The 24851-nt window shown below is 43.0% G+C and overlaps 1 protein-coding gene across 1 annotated transcript in view; it reads right to left on the bottom strand.

Annotated features, from left to right (window-relative positions):
• The window catches only part of LOC117559180 (adhesion G protein-coupled receptor L3-like), a 232893-nt gene that overhangs the window by 115694 nt on the left and 92348 nt on the right, over positions 1-24851 (bottom strand). Inside the window, 1 exon segment of the mRNA XM_034235900.1 lies at positions 17448-17661. Coding sequence (XP_034091791.1) covers positions 17448-17661 — 214 coding nt within the window.

Genomic DNA, 24851 nt, shown 5'->3' with positions numbered 1-24851 from the left:
TTTTCCAAAAAGATTTGAAAACAACTCTAGTAGTATTCTTTTATAGAAAATGGTAGCTAATAGTGCTTCTACAACAGCGACAAAGGATACATGAAGGGGGCGACTGCAGACCCGGCGTCATGGGCGGGCCCCATGGGGCCGGGCCCGCCCATCCAGGATTTGGGCCCGCTGTTTTAATCAGGGCTGAATCCAACATTTTAATTGTTTTATTATTATGTTCAGTGGCGGCGCCAGGGTATACTGGGGTAGGCTACAGCCATACCAAGAAATGGCTTAGCCCCCACCATGAAAAATGATTTTAAAGTAAGCAAAATAAAGTCCGCCAACTCGCGCAGAGTAAATTGCACAGACAGCAGTTGATAGAAATCAACACATAATGAAATAAGACCCCACGGTTTGATGATTGATAGGTGTGTGGGCTGTCTTTCATTTTGACACAGAACAATGGGGGCTATCCACCCTTATCCACAATGTAAAGTCATTCACAGCCTCTTCCCTCTTCTCTCTGTGAGGAGCAGCAGGTTCAGCTTTCAGAACAAAGTAACAACAAACTAAAATGGCATTCATTTTTTTAAATATGTCGTGTAGTAATAGATTTATTAATTTTTCTTCTCAAGAGAGTAGGCTACCAGAATGTGTATTTTATGTTAGTATTTCAAAAAATCTCCTGGGGGAGAATCTCCCCAGACCCCCCTGCAGGGGTTGGGTTTTCAGCAGGTCAACTCTTTCACCTGTGGGGAAACTGCAGGATTGGCTCCAGGTCGCCCTTTTTATTTACTACAAGAAATTGAAATTCTGAATGAAAGGCTGCGCGTGAGACTGGTTTTTCGCTGGGTTGAGTCGTGTGGGTTTTTGAGTGAGATGCGGCACAGCAGCCTGTCAGTTTACTCTTGCTAGGTTAGTTTGGCTATTATCATTTATATTTATCTGCAACAATGGATATTAGGAAGTGGTTCACACTTATACACTTGAAAGGAATATGGCAACTCAGCGCCAGATGCAGGCACATTAGAAGACATCAGTTACGTTACCAACGAGCTAGCAAGCCAGCCAGGGACAAGGGAGGCTGGCAATCAATTATATTTTGAAGAGAAATTGACTCTCAAGCCGGCTCTCTCACAAACTCCTGCTCTGTGCGCAAGCAGACCGCTGCACATGCTCTCTGCCTCGCTCAATCTCTCTCTCTCCATCGCTCAACCTCACTCCACCTCTCCACCCTGTGTGCGCTCAAGTTTGCCTGCGTGCTTGCCCAAGTTGGCACAGCGTTACAAATGTGCCACAAAACCAACCAATATGGATGTAGCCTATAATAAGACCGTCAACAGCCTTATGGCAATCTAAACCCCCAAAGGGGGGCTTTGACAAATCTCGAGATTTCCCGGGAAATGTAAGTTTCGGGGTGGGCCCGCCCTGGTAAATCAAATGCCCGCCCAGAGACGTATGTCTGCCGCCGGGTCTGGGTGACTGGTCATAAATGTGGGGACTTCATTGATGATAAATGGTCAATTAGCAAGATGGAGATTATCAGAACAACTTCAACTGTGTCCCTCACTTAAAAGAAAAGGGACGGCAAATCTATTGTCATGAATCTTAATGAACAGGAAGTCATGTTCAACAGAATCAAGTTACAAGCTGGATGTTTCAATATGGAAATGCATATAGTTCAAGTGATACACACTCGATGAATATTCAGCTGATGGGGCTGGATCAAAGTGAATTATGTAACTGTGCTATGAAACATTGATTACAAGGGTGTCATCAGGTTCTCATCTAAAAAATTGATCCATTTTGTTTAAGATTTTCTTTGCAAATTAACCATGCAGGTGGAAGATCAAACACAGTGATAACTGCACCATTTTTAAGTCATTTTTCAAAGAAGGAGAAATCCACAGAGATTCAAAGAAAATCGAGTTTGAGATGTAATAAGATAAAGAGGGAATAGGAGATAGCTATGCAGAAATGTAACAAGGAAGCAGAAGACAGTATGTGAATGAGAGCGGGCTAATGAAACAGATATGTTGCGAGGGTGCTAATGTGAGTCACGAAGGAAACAAGCTGAAACCACTGCTGGTCTCACTCCATTTATTCTGTCCTCTCAAGGTTAGAGGGCAGGTGGTGTAAATGTAGATTTCGCTCCCCTCACAAACACAGCAGCACCCTGTGGATTGTGTCCACTCATTCATGCATAGCATGAGCTCATTAGAAAAAGGGTGATGTGACAGAGCCACAAGGAAAAAGGAGAAACACTCAAGTGAAATAAAGAAATTGAGACATGGGAAGTGCTGAGGAGGGCAGAAGGGATTCATAGAGGAGCAGAAATTGAGAGGACAGGGAGGAGACAGAGAGAGGGGAGATAGCGGGATTAAGAGAGGTAGGAAGTGCTTCGTAATGCCGGCTGAGCAACAGCTGCAGGCTCTCTCAGCCGAGCACTCTGAGCCATCCATCGTTTCAGAGGGACTGGAGGACCTCTCGCAGACTGAACTCTCAAATATCAGTCATTTTCAAACCGGGTTAAAGCCAACCAAACATCTCGTAAAAATACAGGAAGTTGGACTAGAACAGCAACAACCAGAATCATTGCAGGACAGGAGTAAGACTCTTGAAAGCTGCACATTTCTTAGACATGGACAATGATAAGACTTATAAATGGGGCACAGACAATCTATGGTTTTAGATGATGAATTAATACCGGAGATGCACAAGTGTCATGGGTCTACTGATTGGATTGTAAGTAAATTATGTTCAAATAAATGATGTTCTAAAGATTAATTTAAAACACTTTTCACAGAAGCCCAGTAGGGTTTCAAAGCCAAAGACAATGCCCATCTCTTACAAATCACTTGCAAACATATGGGATTAGTTTTGTATCATAAAGATAAAGCAACACTTTCTCAGAATAAAGCAAAACTATGAGTTTAAAAGAAGAAAAAAACTGAGTCAAGCAAAATAAAATACATTTCAAAAATAAAACTATAAGTTGCAAACAAATCATTTGTGTAATCATGTAAACTATAAGTCTTTTTATATTATTTTTCTTTGTTTTAACATAGGTTTTTGTTTGCAGTTCTTGTTTCTTCTTTCTCAATGATCAGATTTTTGCTCTCGCTGCAGCTCTTCTCGTTTGCGCTCCCTCATTTTTTGTTTGAGATTTTGACACAAACATCCCAGGTGGGCGGGACTTTCAGGGATGCGTCCTCATTGGCTACTCAGTTTTTGAGTGACAGCCCACTACACCATGGGCTGTCACTGCAAACAAAAACATACGTTAAAAAAATAATATAAAAATACTTATAGTTTACATGATTACACAAATGATTTGTTTGCAATCGTTGGAGGACTGGGCTGTCACTCAAAAACTGAGTAGCCAATGGGGACGCACCCCTAAAAGTCCCGCCCACCTGGGAGGTTTGTGTCAGAATCTCAAACAAAAAATGAGGGAGCGCAAAAGAGAAAGCTGCAGCGAGAGCAAACGTCTGATCATTGAGAAAGAAGAAACAAGAACTGCAAACAAAAACCTATGTTAAAACAAAGAAAAAAGACTTATAGTTTACATGATTACACAAATGATTTGTTTGCAACTTAGTTTTATTTTTGAAATGTATTTTATTTTGCTTGACTCAGTTTTTTTTTCTTTTAAACTCATAGTTTTGCTTTATTCTGAGAAAGTGTTGCTTTATCTTTATGATACAAAACTAATCCCATACAAATACCTTTAAGAAAATGTAAGCATATAAACTCAAAAGGCAATCATTGCGACCATCACTAGATCAAGGTTTATCTCCAGTATGTCCAGTCTATTCCTTTGCCAATCCTCTTTGCACACTGACTCTGTGGTCAAATGAAGAGTGTGTGTGATTAATACATTGAATTAGATATGCATATTTGTACACACAACGTTATCACAGCAGTGCCAAAGCTCAGACTGCAGCAGTTTGTAAAAGTTGTTTATGACTGCATAAAGAGAATACTCCCCACAATAATCCTCTTTACACGACAGTCCACAGAGTTTGTTTTTTCTCTAAACATAAATTGTGTGCTCACCCCTATACAATTTAATTGAAAGTATTACATCTTTCTAACATTATACTGCTGTTCAAAATGCATTGGAGCAATATAAATACAATGCTAGTTCTCCCAGACAAGTTTAAAGGAGGGTAATGCCTCGTGCACCAGAGTTCTGGGATGTGGAAATAGGGATTTGCTCAGCGACCAGGAGAAAACTGAGAAAAGTTATTTTAAAAAATATATTTTGAAAAATATATCCATAATGCGTCCCTGAGGAAGTCTTTCTAAACTTGATTAATTACATTGAAATGTTCTGTAATAGAAGTTCAATTATATCAATTATTTCATTACCCCTGATAACATCTCACTACTTGTGCAAAATGTTAATAAAAGCATCAATAAGTGGGAAAACAGAGGGTATAAATCAACATAGGAGTTTACTCAGGTTAGTTTACAATCTCTGATTCAATGTGAATTAAAGTCATCGGAGAGAAGTTGTTTTTTCTGGTTTTACTGCTGGACGGCGGAGATGGAAGAGCACACAAGAAGTTTTCTTCCTCTTTCCAAAAAATGTGCCATAAATCAGCATGAGTGGAAAGGTTTGTTTAATCTTCGTGGAGAGATGATGAACAGCAAGCAAAGTTATTAAAGCTCTGTAAAAGTTGCATGGCCTCTGGTTGCATGGCCTCTGGTTGCATGGTTGCAGGGGTGAAATGGATCCACTGCTTCAGGGCAGAAGCAAGAAACATCAAATGTGTATGTTTCCTACTCCCACCTGCCAATTAAAAACAAGAAGAAGAAGAAGAAGGATGAAAGACTATGGGGGGGGGGGCAAATATCAGAAAGAGTGGAAGAAAAAAGACTCCATGCTCCCTGACTAATCACCTGCTCCTGTCAGAATTAGCCCTTTCTTTACTGTTTGCACTCATCCAAGTGAAACTCAGACAAATGAATGCAGCCTCCGACATGTTATAAAACCCCATGTTTAGTGAGCCACTACTTTTAATCTGACTCCAAAAGACCCAATGACCAGGCGCAGGCTTCCTGAGGGTAAAATGAAGCTGCCCAAAATACAAACACTTAAAAGACTTCTGGATTCTTCAGCAAAGGGCTCAACTTGTACGGCTATAACAAAGTCTATGGGGCATTCTGCTCAGAATCCAGAAATGGACACCGTTACGGTCGATTCAAACCACTGGCTCGGTCGGAGTCAATCCATTTCTCTTTTATCTCGGCCTCCTGAGAGATACCAATCCTCCGTATTGGGAGATGTCCTCAAACCTTTCCCATGTGCTACCCGGAGCTTCCTCTTCCCGTCTAATCACCTCACAGTCTGGTCCGGCCTCGCCAGGAGACCCCCTGACTGGCTGGAAATATACAGCAACTAATTGGCCAAAATGTAATGCGGCAGCCTCTTATCAAAGTGGGGAAGGAGGAGGAAAAATGAGACAGCACAATGAATGTCAGGTGATTTCAGGAAGAGAAAGAAACATGTTTACGAAAAGAGGGGTTAGACAAGGCCAAGAGGCAAACATGCACAGATGGAAAGGAGAAACCAAACAACGTCAGAATGTTTTCATTCACCGTCACTCTGTTGAAGCTTTTATTATTACCCGTGCATATTAATGCAGGCTGCAAACCACCCACCACTCTCTATTTGTTAATATGACTACAACAGGCGGTTGTCCCCCGCTGCGCTCATCGGTCATGTTTTTGTTCTGTAATTGTCAGGTGCTCAACACATAATTGTATCACGGAGAAACAGCCTCCAAAGTCAGACAAACCAAATACGCACGCTGCATAAAAAAGAGGAAGGCTGGACCTTAGAGAACCTCTGCTGAGTGATGCTTGCTAAACATGCACTCTATATAATCTAATCTGCTTTATGCATAAGGTTAAAACAAAGTAATTACATCCATTCTTTAAATCTCTAGTTTTCATAGAAGTGGTAGTGGGTTATTCCATATGATTTAGACCACATACAACCTTTCATTTAAAGCAGCACCTGTGTGATATTTGCACTTCCAACATTACAGTTATGCATAAATTCATCTGACATCCCATTATTTGGGGAGCTAAATGTTTATGCAAACCTTGACTTTAAACAAGGGAGGCCACTTGTGATGGAGCTCTGTGGGTCATGCATGAGCAACGACCGTATTACGCTCACATCTGCTCAGCATGATAAGCTCTCTTAATGTCAATGGCAGCTGTCTATTTGCTTATATTAAAGACTGTATTAAGTATTTAAGGCGATGTTATGAATATGAATGTGTTTCAGCTTTTGTGAATGCATTAGCAAACAAAAGGGTACACTAATTCTGCAAAAAGGGAGGCTTTTAAAGGCTGCAGAACGCTAGGCTATGATATCCTGCTTTTTATTTGGGTCAAGTAAAAGAAAACGCTACATCCTACATTTCCCACAAAGCAACTTCAAAGAATCTTTAATCATATCCCCCTGACTGCTATATGCCCACGTCTTTCTTTAATTTCACATTTAAATCAAAGCTGAAATTAAATAAACCATATTACATCATTAGGATTATATTTTTTTAATTAAAAAAACTGTTAGTGTCAGTGGGGTACATCTCCAATATGACAGAGCTATTTATTTTTTATTTAAAGATAAATACTGTAGATGTACAAGCAACCATTATTTCATTTGTACGTGCAAACAACCATCTTAAGTTATATGGTGACACGCTATGAGGTACATTTGGATACAACACTGTGATATCCTTATAGGCTAAAATCAAAAGGACAAAGGACATGTGTGAGATTATGAACAGATGGTCCCACTGTGTTTCTCCACACCCTGAGAGTTGAGGGCGAGTGAGGACACGTAGGCTTGAGGTTGTGATTTAATAAATCCCACTGTTGTGTTTCTGTTTTATATCTCTACATATATTTACAATTAATTTGTATCCCCCTCTCTCACTTTAAAGAGGCCCTGTTTAGCCTTTTGGGGTTTTCTTCTTTCTTGTAGTGTGTTATACTGTGTATATATATATATATATATATATATATATATATATATATATATATATATAGTATAAAGTATCTTAATAAATGGCGGCGCGACCAGTCGCAGCGGCTTTAGGACTCAAGTCTAGTGCCTTTTTAATGTTATTTCATGTTTATTTGTATATCTTTTTTTCACTTTTGTTAACATCATGCTGGGCAAATAACATCTTCAGCAGACATGATTTGCTAGAAATCGGATTACTCAGTGGAAGCGCCGTTACAGACGCGTTTATCCGTGAAAACAACATCCCATCGGAAATCGCCAGGAATCCCGGAGACCCATGGTTCACTATTCCCGGAACTACGCGTTGCAGACGGAGAAAGGAACGTAAACAAAAGCGGGGATGCAGAGCCGGCCTGCTGGAGAGGCTAAGGAACCGCCCGGACAAACAACCGTTGCCGAGTATCTGTTTAAGAAATGCAAGATCTCTCGCTAACAAGATGGACGAACTGAGACTACAGGTTGCAACAAAAAGGACTATGAAGGACAGCTGCGTGCTAATAGCCACAGAAACCTGGCTCTATCCATCCATCCCAGACTTAGCTATCGAGCTAGCTGGCCGCACCTCCCATAGACTAGACAGGACCCGAGAATTGTCGGGGAAAACGCGAGGTGGTGGCCTTATTATATACACTAAGGATGCTTGGGGCACAAACATAATCACTGTGAGTAACCACTGTTCCCCGATCCTAGAATTTATGACAGTTAAATGCCGACCTAGATACCTTCCGAGGGAGTTCAATGTTGTATTGATAACGGCAGTATATATTCCACCAGAAGCCAATGCTAGCGCGGCGCTAAGTCAGCTACATGATACTATTAGCAGTCAACAAAGCATGTATCCTGAGGCTGTCCACATCATTGCGGGGGACTTTAACCATGCCAACTTAAAGGTAGTGCTTCCCAGACTCTACCAGCAAATGTGCCACGAGGGGGGATAAAACACTGGACAAGGTCTACACTAATATTAAGGGGGGCTACAGAGCTAAAGCGCTAGCGCACCTAGGCCAGTCAGATCATGTGTCCTTTCTCCTAATTCCGGCCTACTCCCCCCATCAGGAAAAGTGTTTCCACCACTATAAAGACAATTAAAACCTGGCCTTTAGACGCCACTCCATAGCTGCAAGACTGTTTTGAGAACACCGACTGGGGTTTTTTCGAACATGAGGACCTGGAACAGTACACATCAGCGGTCCTGGGATACATCAAGCACTGTTCAGACTCCGTCATGGTGGATAAGCGCATCCGGGTTCATCCCAACAAGAAGCCGTGGATGACTGGAGAAGTGCAGCGCCTGGTCAGGGAGAGGGACATTGCCTTCAGGACTGGTGAGAGGGAGCTGTACAGCACTGCCAGAGCCGACCTGAAGCGGGGGATCAAGCGGGCCAAGATGGACTACAAGGGGAAGATTGAGGACTGCTTCCGGGGCAACGACTCCAGGCGAGTGTGGCAGGGGGTCCAGCAAATGACCAACTACAAACCCAGCCACCCCTCGGCCGACGGGGTTGACCCTCAGCTGGCGGAGGAGCTGAACTCCTTCTACGCCCGCTACGAGACAGGGCTATCGGAAGCAGCCACACCATTACATCCACCTGCCCTCAGCAGCCTCACCCTCACGGAGCACGAGGTGAGACGCACACTGAAGGCAGTGAACCCGAGGAAAGCAGCGGGGCCGGACGGAGTCTTGGGACGGGTGCTGAGAGACTGCGCTGACCAGCTGGCGGGGATCTTCACCAAGATCTTCAACCAGTCCCTGTCCCAGGCCATCGTCCCATCCTGCCTGAAAACATCCACAATCATCCCGGTGCCGAAAAAGAACAACATCGGCTGCCTAAATGACTACCGTCCAGTGGCACTCACCTCCACCCCCGCTAAAGTTTTTGAGAAGGTGGTTCGTCCCCACATCGTCTCATCCCTCCTTCCCGGTCTGGACCCCCACCAGTTCGCCTACAGGGCCAACAGGTCCACGGAGGACGCCATCGCCACAGCTCTCCACTCTACCCTGTCTCACCTGGAGAGAAGTGGGAGCTACGCACGGATGCTCTTCGTGGACTTCAGCTCTGCATTTAATACCATCCTCCCTGACAGACTGGTGACCAAGCTATCAGTCCTGGGAGTATCCCATTCCTTGTGTCTATGGATTAAGGACTTCCTGTCTGATCGCCCCCAGAGAGTGAGGATTGGCACCCACACCTCCACGTCCCTCAGTCTCAGCACCGGATCACCACAGGGCTGCGTGCTGAGCCCCTTACTATACGCCCTCTACACCTATGATCTCGTCCCCGCCCACACCAGCAACTCCATCATAAAGTTCGCTGATGATACCACCGTGGTGGGCTGCATCTCAGGGGGTGACGAGACTGCGTACATGGAAGAGGTGGAGCAACTGCTAGCGTTGTGCAAAGTAAACAACCTGCAGGTGAACAAGCTGAAAACCCAGGAAATGATCATTGACTTTAGGAGGAAGAAGACCGTCATGCAGCCCCTGTACATTGATGGAGGCTGTGTGGAGAGAGTCTCAGTGATCAAATTCCTGGGCGTTCACCTGGCGGAGGACCTGTCCTGGAGGACCAACACCACGGCAACCGTCAAGAAGGCACAGCAGAGACTCTACTTCCTGAGAATACTCAGGAATTACCACCTCAGACAGGATCTGCTTGTGTCCTTCCACCGCTGCGCCGTGGAAAGCATCCTCACCTACTGCATCTGCGTGTGGTTCCTCAGCTGCACAGCCGCAGAGAGGGGTGCGCTCCAAAGGGTCATCAACTCGGCCCAGAAGATCATCGGTTGCCCCCTCCCCTCCCTGGAGGTGCTGTACAGCTCTCGTTGCCTTAAGAAGGCAGTCAAAATCCTCAAGGACCCACACCACCCGGGTAACGAGCACTTCGTACGGCTGCGCTCAGGCAGGCGTTTCCGTACCATGTCTTCCCGGACAAACAGACTCAAGTTCAGTTTTTTTCCCAGGGCCATATGTGCACTAAACGCTGCTAATATTTAAGTTATCATGTCTTCCGTGCAATACGAGGGGAATCGTGCAATTTAATTTATTTATTATTTATTTATGTACATATTCCCTATCATGTCTTTTTTAAGTTCCATTTATTGTTTTTATTGTTTTTATAGTGTCTTGTTGTTTTTATATTGTCTTGTTGTTTTTATATTGTCTTGTTGTTGCGTGTTGGCACCTTGAGTTTATTGTAATATCGTTGTACCTGTACAATGACAAATAAAGATCTATCTATCTATATATATATATATACAGTGGGGCAAAAAAGTATTTAGTCAGCCACCAATTGTGCAAGTTCTCCCACTTAAAGAGATGAGAGAGGCCTGTAATTTTCATCCTAGGTATACCTCAACTATGAGACAGAATGGGGGGAAATAATCCAGAAAATCACATTGTCTGATTTTTAAAGAATTTATTTGCAAATTATGGTGGAAAATAAGTATTTGGTCAATAACAAAAGTTTGTCTCAATACTTTGTTATATACCCTTTGTTGGCAATGACAGAGGTCAAACGTTTTCTGTAAGTCTTCACAAAGTGTTCACACACTGTTGCTGGTATTTTGGCCCATTCCTCCATGCAGATCTCCTCTAGAGCAGTGATGTTTTGGGGCTGTCGCTGGGCAACACGGACTTTCAACTCCCTCCAAAGATTTTCTATGGGGTTGAGATCTGGAGACTGGCTAGGCCACTCCAGGACCTTGAAATGCTTCTTACGAAGCCACACCTCCGTTGCCCGGGCGGTGTGTTTGGGATCATTGTCATGCTGAAAGATCCAGCCACGTTTCATCTTCAATGCCCTTGCTGATGGAAGGAGGTTGTCACTCAAAATCTCACGATACATGGCCCCATTCATTCTTTCCTTTACACGGATCAGTCGTCCTGGTCCCTTTGCAGAAAACAGCCCCAAAGCATGATGTTTCCACCCCCATGTTTCACAGTATGGTGTCCTTTGGATGCAACTCAGCATTCTTTCTCCTCCAAACACGTCTAGTTGAGTTTTTACCAAAAAGTTCTATTTTGGTTTCATCTGACCATATGACATTCTCCCAATCCTCTTCTGGATCATCTAAATGCTCTCTAGCAAACTTCAGACGGGCCTGGACATGTACTGGCTTAAGCAGGGGGACACGTCTGGCACTGCAGGATTTGAGTCCCTGGCGGCGTAGTGTGTTACTGATGGTAGCCTTTGTTACTTTGGTCATTGACTAGGTCCCCCCGTGTGGTTCTGGGATTTTTGATGATGATCACCGTTCTTGTGATCATTCTGACCCCACGGGGTGAGATCTTGCGTGGAGCCCCAGATCGAGGGAGATTATCAGTGGTCTTGTATGTCTTCCATTTTCTAATAATTGCTCCCACAGTTGATTTCTTCACACCAAGCTGCTTACCTATTGCAGATTCAGTCTTCCCAGCCTGGTGCAAGTCTACAATTTTGTTTCTGGTGTCCTTTGACAGCTCTTTGGTCTTGGCCATAGTGGAGTTTGGAATGTGACTGTTTGAGGTTGTGGACAGATGTCTTTTATACTGATAACGAGTTCAAACAGGTGCCATTAATACAGTTAACAAGCGGAGGACAGAGGAGGCTCTTAAAGAAGAAGTTACAGGTCTGTGAGAGCCAGAAATCTTGTTTGTTTGTAGGTGACCAAATACTTATTTTACTGAGGAATTTACCAATTAATTCATAAAAAAATCCTACAATGTGATTTCCTGGATTATTTCCCCCCATTCTGTCTCTCATAGTTGAGGTATACCTAGGATGAAAATTACAGGCCTCTCTCATCTTTTTAAGTGGGAGAACTTGCACAATTGGTGGCTGACTAAATACTTTTTTGCCCCACTGTATATATATATATAGGATTTTGTGCATGTTACCTTTTGAGCATGACCTTTAACATTAAGTTTAGATATTATTTTCTTATCTCAAATAAGGAATATTTGTAAGGCACGTCTTACAATTTTAATATTGCACTTGTCCTGTTTGGGATTGCAATACAGTGTTAATTGCTTACCGAAATTCTAATCATAAACCACATCATGTTTTTGTTAGTAGGAACTGGGGTCTACATCCTTTTTTGAATAATTTAGCTTAATCTACCCGTGGTTCCTTAGTATTTAGCAACTAGAGCTCAGAATTTAGTCTAACTCTATCCTAACGTCCTGCTTGAGATGAGAGGAATTAAATGAAGATGGGCAAAATAATCAAGGGGGATTTGTCTGTTAATCCTCCTCTCCTGCTCACACAAATATCTCATAAAATCCTTCAACTCTGGAATAAGGTCAAAAGCCAAGGATAATGAGAGGGGGAACGTATGGGCAGGGGGTGAGGATCCTCCCATCTGCTTCCCTCCATCACTCCTGTCCCTCTGTCAGCACATGTGTTCAACCGATGGGAGAGTGGACTCATTTGTCTTGAGTGTGGAGAGGTAAATAATGTCCTGGAAGCATTTATTTTCCACATAAACATCATTAACAGCAAGGTTGTCAAATGTCAGCTGTCACCGGGCCAGCAGGTTCACATCACAGGTTGCTCTCATTTAGTTTGATCGTCCTCAAGAGTCTCGTCAAGCAGCGATATCTATTAACCTTCATCATTAGTGTCACGTGCACAAACACAACAGACAAAACTCTTCTTCTTTGTTCCTTGAGGTATGATGACACAGCAGTGGAACATATCCCAAAGAGAATGAGTGGAAAGTTATAGAAAGACAAGACAGGGACTAGACAAGTGTTACTGTGTGTGTGAGTTGGTGTTGCACCTTCCTGACCTGCTTTTCTCCTTCAGGGGTCATGCAGCAGCCTGCCACAGTGCTATCAGCTGTCCCTTAAGGTGCCTGTCCAGGTCTACTGTGATGCGCGGTGATGTATAGCTTTGATATAGCCTGTAATTACTGGCCGTGAAGGCCAGAGCGCCTTGGGGGAAGGAGTAGGGGAACACAGGAAAGAGGGAGGAGAGAGACACTGGGCCTCTGATGACAAGAGGGTCATTGTTGTTTGATAGCACAAGTAGCCTGGCTCTCCAGTGATTTCACACACTGGGAAATGGCACTAGATCCATGCATGCTTTTGGAGTGAGGCGGATGCAACAGCGCCCAAACAATAAGCTCCGAAAATAGCCCACAAGGGACGGGCGATGATTGCCAAACCACAGACTGCAGTGTGAGTATACACACATATGCAAATGTGCCCAAATTGTGCTGAATGAATCCTTAGAACCGTGTTTTAATTACAACATCATTAGCTTCTATCTCGCTTGCAACACGCCATCATCTATAGGTGACATGTTTCTGCAGTTTGGGGATTCTGCACAGCACAAAGTTAGGGGGGGGGACATCTAATGAAAGAGAGCCATTCATTTCATCCTGTCACAGCATGCTGCGAGACAACCTTCATTTTGGGATGCATTACAGCACTCACAAGCTCAGTGGTGCGCTATCACTCAGACACAGGCTGCTATTAGCTCCCGCTTACGAGACTGTGATGGAGGCAAACACATTGCCCAAGTTGCCCGGTATACTCCTCCATGAGTGGCGAATATCAATGTGGGTTGGGGGGGGGTGGAGTTGCCTGTATGTATATTGACAGGCTGCGAGCGCGTGACATGGTGGTGTTTGCTGGTGATGGATGCGCGCCTGGCACACAGACGAGGCCGGCGGCGGCGTGGCTCCTCTTCAGACGGGACGTGAATGCTAACGAATGTTTGCCAGTCACCACGACTCAACCGGAGCCAGCAGACAGGCAGGTGGGACGCTGACCCCCACCAGAGGAACACACTATCAGTGCATTCACAGGCATGATCAGATTCTAAGGTAATGATCACATTAATACTTGACCTGTTTAGCTTGTTTGAATTTCACATATTAATTAATTACTCATTGTACTATAATATATAACACATTACTACAGTGTATTATTAATGTATAGCATTCATATTTAATTAGATTAATAATATATATTATTATTTCAATCACATTTTTCATTTTAACTTACTGTTTGTATAAACATTTTATTGAATTGTATTTCAATCTTACCTAACCTTACCATTATTTGTCTGGGGGAAATGCATTTCACAAAATTCAATTTTCCAGTTTAAGTTAAAGGGGACCTATCATGCAAAATGCACTTTGTGATGTCTTTTATACATAAATATGTGTCCCGGTGCGTCGGGGAACTCACGCAGCGTCGGAAAATAAAACCCTCTCTCTTTTCCTCCGTACCCAAATCTTTTAAAAACAGGGGTACAACGAGCGGAATACAGATTTGCTGCCGATCTGACGTCAAATCGGCAGCGGACCCACAGAAAATTGTTATCAGAAACAATGCCTGACGTGTTTTGGACGTAATCTCGTCTTTGTTTACATTAGCGAGCCTAGCTAACACTCTTGTAACCTGTACTGAAGAGCACGTGTTTAAAAAGCAGGAAATACAAAAAGGAACTCACCTTGTGATAAACCTTCAAGAGAAAAAGAATTTGAGCTCCATACTGTTTCAGAAATAATCTTTGATGTGGTTTAGAACAGGATGGCGTTTTATCACAGCAGAATTTAACTTTATCTCCGGTAGAATTCTGATCAGGCATTAGCTCCGCCTCCTCTTTTTTTTTTTTCAAGCTAAGGACCCAAAATCCGCATTTCTCTAACAGGGCTGCAAAAGAGGGGTATGAGCAGTATGAGGCATGGCTACAATGGGGGATCTGTTTGGTATTTTAAACAAAAAACTGTTTTGTATAGGTACAATATATATTTCCAATATAGCATAATAGGTCCACTTTAGGTATTGAAATGTTGATCAATAGATTATATTAGGAGGTACAATACAATAAATCAACATCATTTACCATTCAATACAAACAGGACATTTATAAAACAAAAAAGTATCTGTCAAAACAAAAGTCAATTAAACTGAAACTAAATAATTCACATATAATTTAAAATGTATAAAGAAGTTAAAGGGTTTTGTAAATAGTATATAACAACTTAGGAGCTGTTTCAGTAATCTATGATGGTGTTGTTTTCCTTTTTGCTTTCTGCAGTCTACTAAAACACATCCTTCCAGATATAAGCCCAGTCATAACACAACCACAATTACTGCAGAAATCAGATTATTGCGCTCATGTAAGTGCTGTAATCACAGCATCACATTGTTTCCAGTGATTGGGTTATAGTGAGCACGTAAACATTATGCATGGAGAAGGAGACTGGGAGGGAAATAAAGCTAAAATATTCATTAAAGAGTGTTTGCATCACTACTCTCATTGGAGATTATAAAGTAGACATGCTGCTGAAGAAAAAAACATTAAATAAATATTGTGCTATTAAATCTAAATTAAATCTAATCAAAGCATGTTAATGGTACTTTCAACGTGTGACATTTCACGCATCACATTATCAGTCTAGATGAAATCATGAGTTAAATCTGTGCCCTGTTCTAACCTCGGCCTATCACGAGTCTTTGAAGACTTACTCTGTTCAAATTGCTCGCTTCTGTTTCGCTCTCATTTTCTTTTATAGCCTTAATGAGCTTAGCCGCAGGTGCCTAGCAACCACTCTGACAGCTCCACAATGCAAAAGTCGGGGGTGGCGTTCGTTTGTTGTGCTAACCTCCGCATGCTAATGTGTGGCCGTGTCACTGCAGCCACAAATATCTCTGATTCCTCTCACCCCACCCCTGCTCTGGCAGACATTCATACCACCCACACCTTTCATCCACTTCCTTTCCCAAGACAAAGTGCTCTGGCTGCAGCTACCTTCTAGCATCATTGAAACGCCCCCAGTAGCTACGGGATGCTAAAGAGTCTGTTTTTTTCCCCCAGGTACTTCATGTTAGTTTTGTGTCGGGGACAGTATCAGGACCCGTTGATTCATTCCTGCAGGGACTTTCAGTCTGAGTTGGCGGCAGCAGAACAAGAGAGCCACAGGGTGCATCAATTATCCGACAACATGTTTCAAACTACCATCAGCTGCTTTTCACACCGCTGATTATCTCAAATATATGGCACCAAACGAAAATAATCCAAGAGCGCAAAGGTCCATTAGTATTCTCAAAGGGATCCAAAGAGAAACTAAAGCTTTGGACATAAAAAGTAAGAGTACAGCAAAAAGTCCAAAAAAGAGCCATTAGTGTTTTCATTACATATGTTCCCTATAACATTATGTGTATTAACTTAATGTTAGCAACTGCTAACACCTTAATAAAGGGAGAAATCAGTCTATCTAAATCTAATCTAAACTTGTATGTAGACATGTCATTGAGTCTACATTTTGACAAAAAAACTGATCATATATTCATATCAGGAGTTTTAAAGTATGAGGACGCTAACATCACTTCCAGTCAAAAATGACGGCCCTGCCCACTCTCCGGAAAAAATAATGAATTAGCGAGTTAAAATAGTAGTTTCTTCATGTCTCAAAGCTGTTGAGTAATATATTGCACCTTAAATAATACACCATTTTCATATTTTTTGAGTGATTATACTGCTTTTGACGAACAGAAATATTGTTTTCTGGCATCGCTTTATCAAAACCCTGCATATTATTTAATATGAACATTGATTCGTGTGCAAATGTATGACTAATATAGATTTGCAGTCAGGTATGCCGAGGTTTACTGTGATGCAATTTATCCATAGCAGGAGTGTGTTACCCAGAGGACGGATGTTTATATTTATTTCCCAAAGCCACTAATGATTTACTGTGTAAACACGGCCCTCATGTTTTCTGCTAATCTACAAGAACAGTTCTCATATTTATCTCTGCAGACAGTTTTGCACAAATTCATTACATCGCCATGGTCTCTGAAGTGAGATCAATGAGAAGAGTTGTTTCATAAAGAAAACATTACTCCTCCCCAGGTGTGCGTTACGGCATCTCTCATTAACTCCAGATTCGATTATGTTTTCAAGATATTTTTAACGAACACGGCGACTCCAGTCAATTACTTCAACAGCAGCAAGTTGATGTTGATTCTGAGTGGTGCTGTGTGTGTTTACACATTAATACACGCATATAATGTAGGCATACTCCATTATTCTGACATGGGCTAAAAACAACCTCCTTTTTTATCATTTTTCATTTATTGTAATATAATACCCATAGGGCTTTAAAAGGACCTTTGCAGGAAAGAGCTCTGAATGTAGCTCTAGGACACAGTACAGCAAAAAGAGAAGGGAAACAAAGTGTTGTTAAATCCATGTTGGATGATCTCATCATTGAAAAGCAGTTTTTGTTAATAATAAGAGCATTTACAAAAAAAACATAAATAGATTTGGACGTTTTTTTTGATAAGATGTTGGACCACTAACTTGAGCGTGGCAAAATTCTAGCCGGGGTTTGTTCATTACAAATGTTTGTAACAATTTCCAAAAAGCAAGTATATGTACTCCTGACACTTTACCAAAATGCAACGTGCCCTTACCTTTGTGACATGATCTTGTACGCGTCGGGCAGGTAGCAGCGCGTGTTCTCCATCTGCGCCGGGTCTGCGTCGCAGATCTTGTCGTCGGTGCGCCCGTAGTTGGCGCTCTCGATCATGATGACATCAGTGCCAGGGCAGCGCAGCTCGATGGGGTAACCCTCGCACGACAGCTCCCTCCTGACCACCGCCATGGGGATGGGCGCTCGACTGAAGGCTGAAACAGAAATATGAGGTATTACTCCCACTATCATTACTACAACAGGTGGTTGTCGCCCACAGCGCTCATCATCCATCTTTTTATCTTCACCTTTTACGCTTTAGCGTGAAAATGATTCATCCTGACACCTGAGTAAAAGAAAATCTGTGCATTCCTGCAGGAGAATCTCAAAGTTCTGACACTGAGATATGAGAGAGAGGTTGTCCACTGGTGGTGCGGGATGATGGACACAGAGAGTGAAACACTGACACAGATCACACATAAGGAAACAGACACAGTGTATGCATGTGGCTGTGAGGAAATAAACATCATTATGTGGGCATTCAGCTGAGAAATTACAAACAGACAGAAGCGCAGAGACAAAGAAACCGGAGCAGAGTGTCTCGTGTACATTTCCCTGCAGACTAGAAGCTATAAATCATCGGGGCTGTTTCACTCTTTTGAGGTGATGTGGTGCGCTTCATTTAAGCACAGGGGCAGGAGGCAGAGGGTCAGAAGTGCTCGATGCCTCAGAGTGTGTTTGGAGAAATCTGAGCACCGCTGAGTTTAAATGTCCAGGAGGCCGACAGCGGCGGCTCAGAGGTGGCTGCTTTCCCTCTCTTTGACACGAGCTGTGCATGTTCACCCACGCACGTCTGTGGAGACTCACACTCTCGTGCACAAACAGACTGCAGGAGTTCTGTGTTTATAGCGAGAATAAAAAATGAGCGAGGAGCGTAAACATTGGCCGGAGTGACTGTAGGAGGACTGTGGCAGCTATGGATTTTTTTATAAACACATAAAAAATATGTAGTAATGTTTCCCCTAACGTTCCCTTTCCTCTCTGCTCTGCAGAGACTTCGAGCCTTCTTCTTAAGAGCCCACCACTTTACTCTTTTACGGTACACAATATCAATTTTCCCTTCTTCAGATGTCTTCCAGGCAGGTACCACCTCTAATTGTCTACCAAAGAGAAATCACACATATACAACAAAAGAAGCCCCTCATTATCGTGTCACTTCATTTGTCTCAGAAAATCATTCAGACCCCAACACAGAGAGGCACGCTTTCCATGGAAACAGCACAAATTGGAATAATTGTGTTCATTCTGGTGATGAAAGCCATCAATTATCTTCCTCTTAATGGGAAGATTTATTCCGCCCATTGAAAAAGTATGGGTCTGATCACAGCAAACTTCTTGTGCAGCGAAAAAGGAAAACATGGGTATGGTGCATTTAGATGTATGACAAAAGACAAAAGATCCCAGTTAAATGGTTGCTATTAGACAAATCTATTATGTATGAGGAATCCTGGCTAATTTGATCTCTGTGGTTTCTCTTTATGAATAATTCCCTAAATTCATGCCAGCGTCCCAAAAAGCAGCGTTACAAAAACCTCAGAGTGCAACGGGCAGCTGCAATCCCCTAATGTAAGCACGTAAACGCATGCCAGTGGTGTCTCGGTTTACCCGCGTAGTCAACAACTGTAGTGTAATTACATTTGTGCCTGGAGGCGGTGATTGATAGGGCTCATATTTCTCCGTGCCAGAGCAAGCATCCTGCCCCCCCTCCCTCTCGCTGCACGTATCGCTGTCTACCTGGGCACATCATCAACAGAGCCGCAGAAAATCGAAATAGTCTTATTGAAAGTCCCTCCTCTTATCTTAGGTCCATTCACGTTCTGCCGCCTCCCTCGCCCTCTAATGCTTCAGAGGGGTATTCATATGCAGAGCGCATTTCTTTTTTCCCCTCTGCAGATCCTCCCTGGGTAATTCCTCTGACAGGTGCACTGCAGAATATGGAGACAAATAAAAGAAGACGTTTGAGGAAGCTAACGAGTCCAGCTTCCATTACATCCACGCCACAGAGCAGCGCTTTCAATCATGGTGCTAGCAAGATGACATAACTCACAAATGAATGTTTCAAAAAATGCAATTACTCACCACAAAGGGCAGCAGAAAGGTCAGACAGGGGGAAAAAATGCTCATTTGGAAAATGTCGCTCCCCCGCAGAGCTTTAAAAAAATCACTCTAAAGGGGAAAAAAGTTAGGAGTTTTGATCCCGGGGTTGTTAATACTTCGAGTCGTGGAGACATTTTGTGTTAAGAAGCACAGCTTATTCAAGGGTCAATGACACATTACCTGCTCCAAACCAGCGGACACTGAAGTGTAGACGGAGAAGAGTCACAATGACATTTAAAAGTCATCATTAGTAACAAAGCAGGGGCCGGAGGGGGCTTGTATTTTCATTTAATCTCCTCAGAAGATGTGTCGGAAAGAAAAAGTTAAGGTCAACCAGCACACATTATTATAATGACTGTGTGTGTGTGTGTGTGTGTGTGTGTGTGTGTGTGTGTGTGTGTGTGTGTGTGTGTGTGTGTGTGTGTGTGTGTGTGTGTGTGTGTGTGTGTGTGTGTGTGTGTGTGTGTGTGTGTGTGTGTGTGTGTGTGTGTGTGTGTGTGTGTGTGTGTGTGTGTGTGTGTGTGTGTGTGTGTGTGTGTGTGTGTGTGTGAGCTCTCAGAACATGCTTCAGATCACTTTCAGGCTTCAGCTGAAGAGCGGAGGCTCAGACGCAGCGGGTAATTTCCCAATAAATAATCACGCTCCCTGCAATTAGGCAGTAGAAAGTCTGGTAAAGTGCCCAATATGTTCCCAATAAAGGAGAACAAATGTTTAGGCTATTAATATGTGAGGATGTGATGTGTTATTCTATCGAGGCTCTGCAGAAGATGATACAATCTGAAAACGTTATGTTTGTGTGCGAGAGTGGAGATGCATTTAAATGAACTTGGTTGAATTCATGGAAGATAGACGAAGAGCTGATTCAACACATCAATGTCTCTTTTTCTACCAAGTCTGTGGAAGGGTGCGGCCCCCGGAGCTGGTGTTTAATTAGCGCATGAATCTGGATACAGTTATTTGATAAGACACATGGCAGCCAGTCACACCCATTTCCTAGTTTGCAATAAATGACTATTTTTTTCGCAGGGAAAGTCATTTGCAAGAACACTTTGAATTGCAACCTTAAAAATGTTCAATAATGCATGAGGGAATATTTATCTTGACGTGAGAAACAGTTCAGGCAAATTGTTCTCCCAAGTAAATTACGTTTACATATGGCCGAAGGCAAGCGAAATCTCAAAGGCTTTTTAAACAGAATGCAAAAAAGCATCCAATAACTGAACTCTCAAAGAACTCTGCACAAAGAGCATTTAAGTGAAATGCAGCATAATAAACGTTTGTGCTTTCGGAAACCGAGCTATCACTCTTGTTTGTATTGCCAGCGTGGTCAGACCTCTTCTGTGACAGCTTTAAAAATGAGAGTAAAGAAGACATTTCACTGAAGGAGCAGCGGGATGACAGATAGCTCCTCCGCGGGAAGAATTCATGATCTGACCGCTGGAGCGATCGTGACAAACTTCTCAAATCCACTTGATGGCGTTTGACACTTTTGACCAACGATGCTGCTAAGCACAATTAGCGTGAATCATTATGACAGGAGCCAGATATCCATTCAACACGGTGGATGAAGGAGCTATTTGTTTTGCGTGCACTGACACACATTTGAAGACATTAATTGGCAGCCAATTCCTGCAGAGGGGGAGAGACTGATGGAGGTTTGCTGGGCGGCACATGCCAGTTTCAAACCGTCAGTCAAAGTGTTTGTGATGCCTGCGGGGAAATTAGCTCCTCAGTGTTAACAAACCATCTCAGAGGGAGGACCAGATGCAGTGCAGGCATAATAAGGCTCTGCAGCACATGTTGAATATTTGATCAGTTTCCATGGGAAGCTGCATCCTCCTGATGAAATCGAAAAGCAGTGTATCGCTTCTTCTTTCCCTACGCTAACAATGTATTGACATGGTGAGAGTTAATACCCGTGAAAGTTAATAAATCGGTCTCTCGATCGGGGAGGAAATGTGCAGAGCGCAGCAGCTTCCTCCCCCTTGTGATATAAGTCCAGTGAGTAAACTCATGTTTGCGTACACACACACAAACACTTATCAAACACAAGTACAGGCTTGATTCACATACTCAGAACACCGGGGTGAAGTGTCTTTCCATCCAGCAAGCACTTTCCTCTTATTAATCACTTCTTCAATTCATTAAGTGCGTTGCCGTGGCAAAGAAAAAAACGAGGAAATGGGAGGCAAGGTCTTATGTTTGAAACCACTTTGGTGTGCAAATTACGACATTAGTTTCCTTAGTCAAATCCACTCCACTGAAGCTATCCCCTTCAGTGTTGTTTCACTAGTTTTTATTGTACATTAGATTAGCTAAATTGTTTTTAAAAAACGTCCTTTAAGTGTTGTTTTAGGCAAATGTTAGGACTTCCTCTTCCCTAAATGTGTCCAGAGCAGCTCCGGTCATGTCCAACATCGTTTTTCTGTTTCCTCCCCTCCCTCTCGCCCCCAGCATTACTCTCGTCTCAGCCAGGACTAAAGCACCTTGGCCCCCACAGACTCCACGGTGCCTCCCAGGCTAACATTAACACAATCCCTGTCACACACAAGAACACACACACCTAACTCCCAGCGCAGCCATGACTCAACATGCCCCTACAGTAACACGTGCCCTGATAGTAATTGAGGTCAAAGAAAAGAAACAACAGGCTGATTTTCGTCGTGTGCGAGGGGAAAGAGGTCTTTTCCACTCGTCCTTTACCGCACGGCTTCAGATGGGATTGCCTGGCAGCGCACCGGAGGCAGGCAGGAGCTCGGCTAACTTTAGCTCTGCGAACTGAGAACTAAGGAGCAACCTCTCTAATCTGACCTCACTGGAAACTGAGGCAGTGCAGCGCGCAGACAGAAAACACTGGAGGACAGGGCCATGCAATCAATATGGAAAACACATGCACACTTTCTAAAACATCCTCAGGGAGATGTGTTGGTGTTCAGGAGCTTCTGCTGAATATTTCCATGTAGCGGAATTAATCAAAAAGGTCCTACAGTATCCTCCAACACAGCCTTTTATTCTTTAAAACATTATTCCAGTTTGCTCTGCATTATTCTTTGTTTGCACCGTCCACTTCAGCATTGAAGGACCGAGGTGAAAACCACTATAAGCAGAACAGGGCCCCTTTAAACCCAACCCTGAGGGTTTAAGGACAGATCTGCTTTTGTAAAACTGCTGATAGTAATATTATAACTACGTTTAAAAAAATAGCTGAAGAAAGAATTGCAGTTTGCAGTGTGTATTCAGTTATCAGTGATCTCTGCTTTTCTATCAGACTTTTCTTTTTATAAGCATAATCTATACTTTACTGTGTCCATTTCTAACAGGTCGACATACACACACACTGCCTGATGAAAAGTCTACCTTGATATCTCTGTATTTCCTTTAGAAAAGCACCACTTAACGTGAACACTTGACTGCACCTCATTTATCGCCAAGGCAACCCGGGGCATTGTACGAGCTCTTTCACACGAGATACGGCTCAAACGAAGAGAGAAACCTTGGAGACTGGTTCTCTGGGAAATCAAAAGGAAACGAGGCGATGTCGCGTTGTGAAAGGAATCCAGGGCTTCACTCATTTGAGGTTTATTAATGTGCACAAACAGAGCTCATCGCCAACCAACATACTGAGCACCGGGTTACAGCCTTCACAACCAGACTAAAGACCTGCTGTGGCAAACACAATTAAAATAAACGGTAGATCTGAGATGACCCCGTCACATTTTCTGTTGTCTGGAAGCCGATACAAACAGAACATGAACACATTTATTTTTCAAACAGAAGATTGGTTGTTGATGAAATCTCGAGATAAAAACTCTCTTTATGTGTGTGGTGTATAAAATGTGGGGTTGTGGGAAGTAGGGATGAGCATTTTTCCATTTCCTCGCCATTTGAAGACAAAAACAGGGAATTGAAGCTCTCCTTTTGCAGCGTCCTTGTATGAACTCGTTTGCATTTGATTGTATCGCCGGTATCCTTGCGCAACGACCCCGCTCTAAGAATCGCTTTGGTGATTTGTTTTCTGCCGCAGCTTGTGTGTTTGGGTGAGCCCATTCTATGCCTTATGCGAGTGCAATTGATACTGCAGTGTAATATCCGAGGGGCAAAAGCATGAATTAATACCAATTAAAGCTCCATGCTGTAATGTTTACTCACATAATGAAGAACAACTAATTATTTAAATGGGAAATGGAAATGTGATTTCATGTTTATGCATCTGTTTTTTAGGTTAATAAATACATTATTTCACATGTCTATGCTGGCTTAAACTCCACATAGACAGTATTCTATTATGTTGCAGGTATTTTCAGACAGGATTCAATACAATTAGTTTATTCTGTACTCCAACACAACAAAACCCTGAAAGGTGTCATGAGTATAGATAAAAGTGAGATGAAGTGGGGAAGGGGTTTAGGGTGGGGGGTTGGGTGCAGGGGTTTGCCCTATATACTGTAAGAACCTAAAGGATGGTGCAACCAGATGTGGGGCGTGGCATCAGCAGATTAAAGGCTCTACTTAAATGCGAGCTTCTTCTGTACCTCCCCGTGGTTTGTTCATTCTAATACGTGTGTTTGCCTCCTTTAATACATTATGCATTGGGTGGGGGGCTCCCTCAGGTAAATTGCTATCTAGCGTGCACACCTATGCATTGTAGGATGAACGTTTTTTAAACCAGGCCACCTGCAAAGTCACCTCATGTCAGTGGTCCTAGTGCAGGAGGTACCTTTCAGTAGGGTCACACTGGCTTATGTGAGGGGCTTATTGTGCAAGCTGGAAGTTAGCACACTCGTGAAGTTAAAACAACGAAACGGGAGAGGTGGCAGGAGTAGTGGGTGACATTGTTGTGAAGGTTGGTTTGTGAAGAAGGGGAATAGTGAGATCAAAAAGGTTGCAAAGCGACTAAAAGGTGTTGGACGTGGAGGTATATTTGAAAAAGAAACTCCTCTACCACCCACAGTGTGTGTATTCACGGCAGTACTGCTGAAGATGTAGCCTGGGTGGCTACGCTACATCTGACACACACAGCTATGATGCTCTCCTTTGATCGTCCTCTCTTCTCTATTCAACATGACAGGTATCAGACATGGGTTAGCGTGGGAAGATAATGAATATGCATAAGGCAACATGTACGTAGCGCTCATGCATTAAATCATCTGGCTGTAGCTCTACACATACTGGAATCCTACAGCAAGAAGCATGAACAGGAGGGGATGTGAGATTTTAGGAAATACATGCCACACATGGCTTCACACAA

Source organism: Gymnodraco acuticeps, unplaced genomic scaffold (assembly GCF_902827175.1).
Source record: "Gymnodraco acuticeps unplaced genomic scaffold, fGymAcu1.1, whole genome shotgun sequence".
NCBI lineage: Eukaryota > Metazoa > Chordata > Actinopteri > Perciformes > Bathydraconidae > Gymnodraco > Gymnodraco acuticeps.
Note: the sequence above shows the minus strand (reverse complement) of the source record. Positions and strands in the feature narration are given on the sequence as shown.